Source organism: Corvus brachyrhynchos, unplaced genomic scaffold (genome assembly GCF_000691975.1).
Source record: "Corvus brachyrhynchos isolate BGI_N302 unplaced genomic scaffold, ASM69197v1 scaffold47, whole genome shotgun sequence".
NCBI classification, from domain to species: Eukaryota; Metazoa; Chordata; class Aves; order Passeriformes; family Corvidae; genus Corvus; species Corvus brachyrhynchos.
In genome coordinates this window covers 781,115-784,253 of record NW_008239292.1, presented here as the reverse complement: position 1 = coordinate 784,253, position 3,139 = coordinate 781,115, and the positions used below count along the sequence as shown (strand labels likewise).

Below are 3,139 nucleotides of genomic sequence, written 5' to 3'. Positions count from 1 at the left end.
TCCCCAGGGCTTTAGGGTCAGCTGTGCCCCCCCTGCCTTGCTGGATGTCGGCTGCTGGTTGGGGACCCCTCACCGTGTCCCTGGGGACCCCTGGGTCTGCTTTGGGCTCTGGCGATGGCCCAGGTCCTGCTCCGCTCGGAATTGTGCTGTTCTGGGTGGCACTGGGCACCCAGCCTGTCCTCCCCAGTGGGCTGAGCCCACCTCAGCCCTCCCTGTCCCCCCAGGTGTCCCCCGGTGTCCCCCAGCCCTCTCCGGCCGGTTACAGGGACCTGCTGCTGCTGTCCCCTCTCCCCAGTGCCCCCCAGTCCCACCCAGCACAGGGGTGGCCATGCCACCAGTGCAGGCTCCGGGGGTCCTGTGGGGGCTCACCCCATGTCCCCCGGTGTCCCCCGTTGTCCCCAGGCTCCAGCAATGCCTGCGAGAAGACGTCGTTCGCCTTCCTGCGCCAGGAGCTGCCCGTGCGCCTCTCCAACATCATGAAGGAGATCAACCTGCTCCCGGACCGGGTGCTGCGCACGCCCTCCGTGCAGCTGGTGCAGAGCTGGTCAGTCGGGCCTTGGGGACACGGGGACACCCACGTGGGAGGTGCCACCGCTGTCACCGGGCTGGGGCCTGCTGGCACCGTCATTGTGGCTCATGGGGGTCCCACGTCTGCCTCTTGCCTGGGGTCCCACTGCCACAGGTCCCGCTGTTGTCACCCCGCTGGGTCCCCCTGCTGTCACCTGCACAGCTCCCCTGTCTGCCACGGCTCCTGGCACCCCCCGGGGGGGTCCTGCTGTCACCGCAGGTGCCACCAGCACCATGTGTCCCACAGCTGTCACTGCCTGCCCTCCCCTGCGAGGTGCTGGCACGGGGGGCACAGGGAGGGGTGACACGGGCTGCCGGTCCTCTGGGGACGCCCTGTGCCAGCGGGGGGGCCTCCAGTGCCACCTGCTCCCTGAAGGGGCCGGGTCACAGGGGATCGCTGTCCTGGGGGGTCTGAGTGTCCCTTTAAGTGCCGTGTCCCTGTGCCAGTGCCAGCAGCGTGACCCTTCTCCCAGTGCCACCGCGTGACGCGTTGTTTGTCCAGTGTCCTGGGCCGCTGCCAGCGGGATCCGGCCGTGCCGAGGGGTCAGACCGTGCCAGGGGGTCCGGCTGTGCCATCGCTCCCACAGCCACCCCCCAGCAGAGGGGCTGTGTCCCCATGGGCCCCCGTGCCAGCAGGGGGGTGGGACAGTGGCTGCTGGGGCAGCAGATTTTGGGGTGGGGGGCCTGGTTTGAGGGGGGCTGAACCCTGGCCGTTCGTGGTGTCACCTGGGGTGTCCCCTCTGTTTGGGGGTGCCAGCTGTGGGATGACTGTGTCCCCCCCAGGTACGTCCAGAGCCTGCTGGACATCATGGAATTCCACGACAGGGACCCCGAGGACCAAGCCACGCTGGGACAGTGAGTCAGGAGGTGACAGCGTGTGCTTGTCCCCAATCCCAGGGTGTCACCTCCTCCCAGAGCCGCGCTGGTGTCACCCGGGGTCTCCCCGAAGTGTCCCCACCCCCCGGTGCCACCGGACTCTGCTCCGGGTTTTCCCAGCGCCACCAGCTCCCAGGGAATCCCGGCCTGGATTGCGGCTGTGCCCGGACCGGGTGTCCCCAGCGCTGTCGCTGTCCCCTGGGCAGGTTCACGAACGCGCTGGTGACGATCCGGAACCGGCACAACGACGTCGTCCCCACCATGGCGCAAGGGGTCATCGAGTACAAGGAGACGTACGGGGACGACCCCGTGTCCAACCAGAACATCCAGTACTTCCTGGACCGCTTCTACCTGAGCCGCATCTCCATCCGCATGCTCATCAACCAGCACAGTGAGGGGGCGTGGGGGGCCCGGGAACCCCGTCCTGAGGGGTCCCCCTGTCCCGGGAACTCCGTCCTGAGGGGTCTCCCTGCCCCGGGAACCCCGTCCTGAGGGGTCCTGGGTGTCCCTGAGAACACGGGGTGTCCCCAGAACCCCCTAGAGTGTCCCCAGGGGTCTGTCCTGAGGGTCCTCCCAGCTCCAGGGAACTCCCCAAGGTTCTCCCTGCCCCAAGGGTTCCCCCCTAACCCCAGGAGTCTGTGCCGGGGGTCCCCATCATCACTGGGTGTCCCCAGAGTGTCCCCCCAGCCTCAGGGGTCTGTCCCAAGTGTCCCCACCACCCCCAGGGATCGTGTCTTGGGCATCTCCCCCAGCCCCAAATGTCTCCCCCCACAGCCCTAGAGCACCCTGGGGCTGTCCCCGGGTGTCCCTGGGGTGCCCCCAGCTCGTTGTCCCTTTCCCAGCCCTGCTCTTCGATGGCAGCACCAACCCCGCGCACCCCAAACACATCGGGAGCATCGACCCCCACTGCAACGTGGCCAACGTTGTGAGAGGTTGGTGGGGTCTGGGGTCCCACCCCCACGGGGGAGGGGGAATTTGGGGGGGGGGGGTTGCTTGGAAGTCCCCCTGGGACCACTCGTGTCACAGGTGTGGGGTGGCCTCAGCCACGGTGTCCCCTGAGCTTTGCGGTGGCTGCAGAAGACCCCAAAAACTTCCCGGATCTGTAGGAATGGGGAATGTTTGGGAGTGGAGGGGACCCAGAGGCTGCCCCTGTTGGGCCTGGGGGTGCTGAGCCCTGTGTCCCCCCCTTCCCAGACGCCTACAACATGGCCAAGCTGCTGTGTGACAAATACTACATGGCCTCACCCGAGCTGGAGATCGAGGAGGTCAACGGTGAGGGGACAGCAGGGCCGAGGGGACAGCAGGGCTGAGGGGACAGCGGGGGCTGAGGGACAGCGGGGGGGCCCAGGCAGGGTGTTATCAGGTGGCTCCTTTAGGGTTGGGGGTCCCTGGGGCAGGGGGACTTTTGTGTGGCTCTTTTAGGGTTGGGGGTCCCCATTTCAGGGGTTTCTCAGCTGGCTCCTTTAGGGTTTGGGTCCCCGTGGCAGGGGATACTTGGCTTATTTAGGTTTGGGGGTCCCTGTGATCGGGGGACTCTAAGGTGACTCATTTGGGGCTGGGGGAGGTTTGGGGTCAGGATTGCCCCCACCAATGCCAGTGTCCTCCCCAGCCAGCAACTCGGAGCAGCCCGTGAGCATCGTCTACGTCCCGTCCCACCTGTACCACATGCTCTTCGAGCTCTTCAAGGTACCCCAGC

The 3,139-nt window shown here is 67.0% G+C and overlaps 1 protein-coding gene across 1 annotated transcript in view; it reads left to right on the top strand.

Moving 5' to 3' along the window:
- Positions 1 to 377: 377 nt before the first annotated feature.
- Positions 378 to 3,139, top strand: part of PDK2 (pyruvate dehydrogenase kinase 2) — a 6,082-nt gene continuing 3,320 nt past the window's right edge. The window contains exons 1-6 of the mRNA XM_017740492.1: positions 378 to 544; positions 1,351 to 1,422; positions 1,650 to 1,834; positions 2,286 to 2,375; positions 2,638 to 2,715; positions 3,053 to 3,137. Of these exons, the coding sequence (XP_017595981.1) occupies positions 477 to 544; positions 1,351 to 1,422; positions 1,650 to 1,834; positions 2,286 to 2,375; positions 2,638 to 2,715; positions 3,053 to 3,137 (578 nt within the window). The 5' untranslated portion in view covers positions 378 to 476. The remainder of the gene's footprint in view (positions 545 to 1,350; positions 1,423 to 1,649; positions 1,835 to 2,285; positions 2,376 to 2,637; positions 2,716 to 3,052; positions 3,138 to 3,139) is intronic.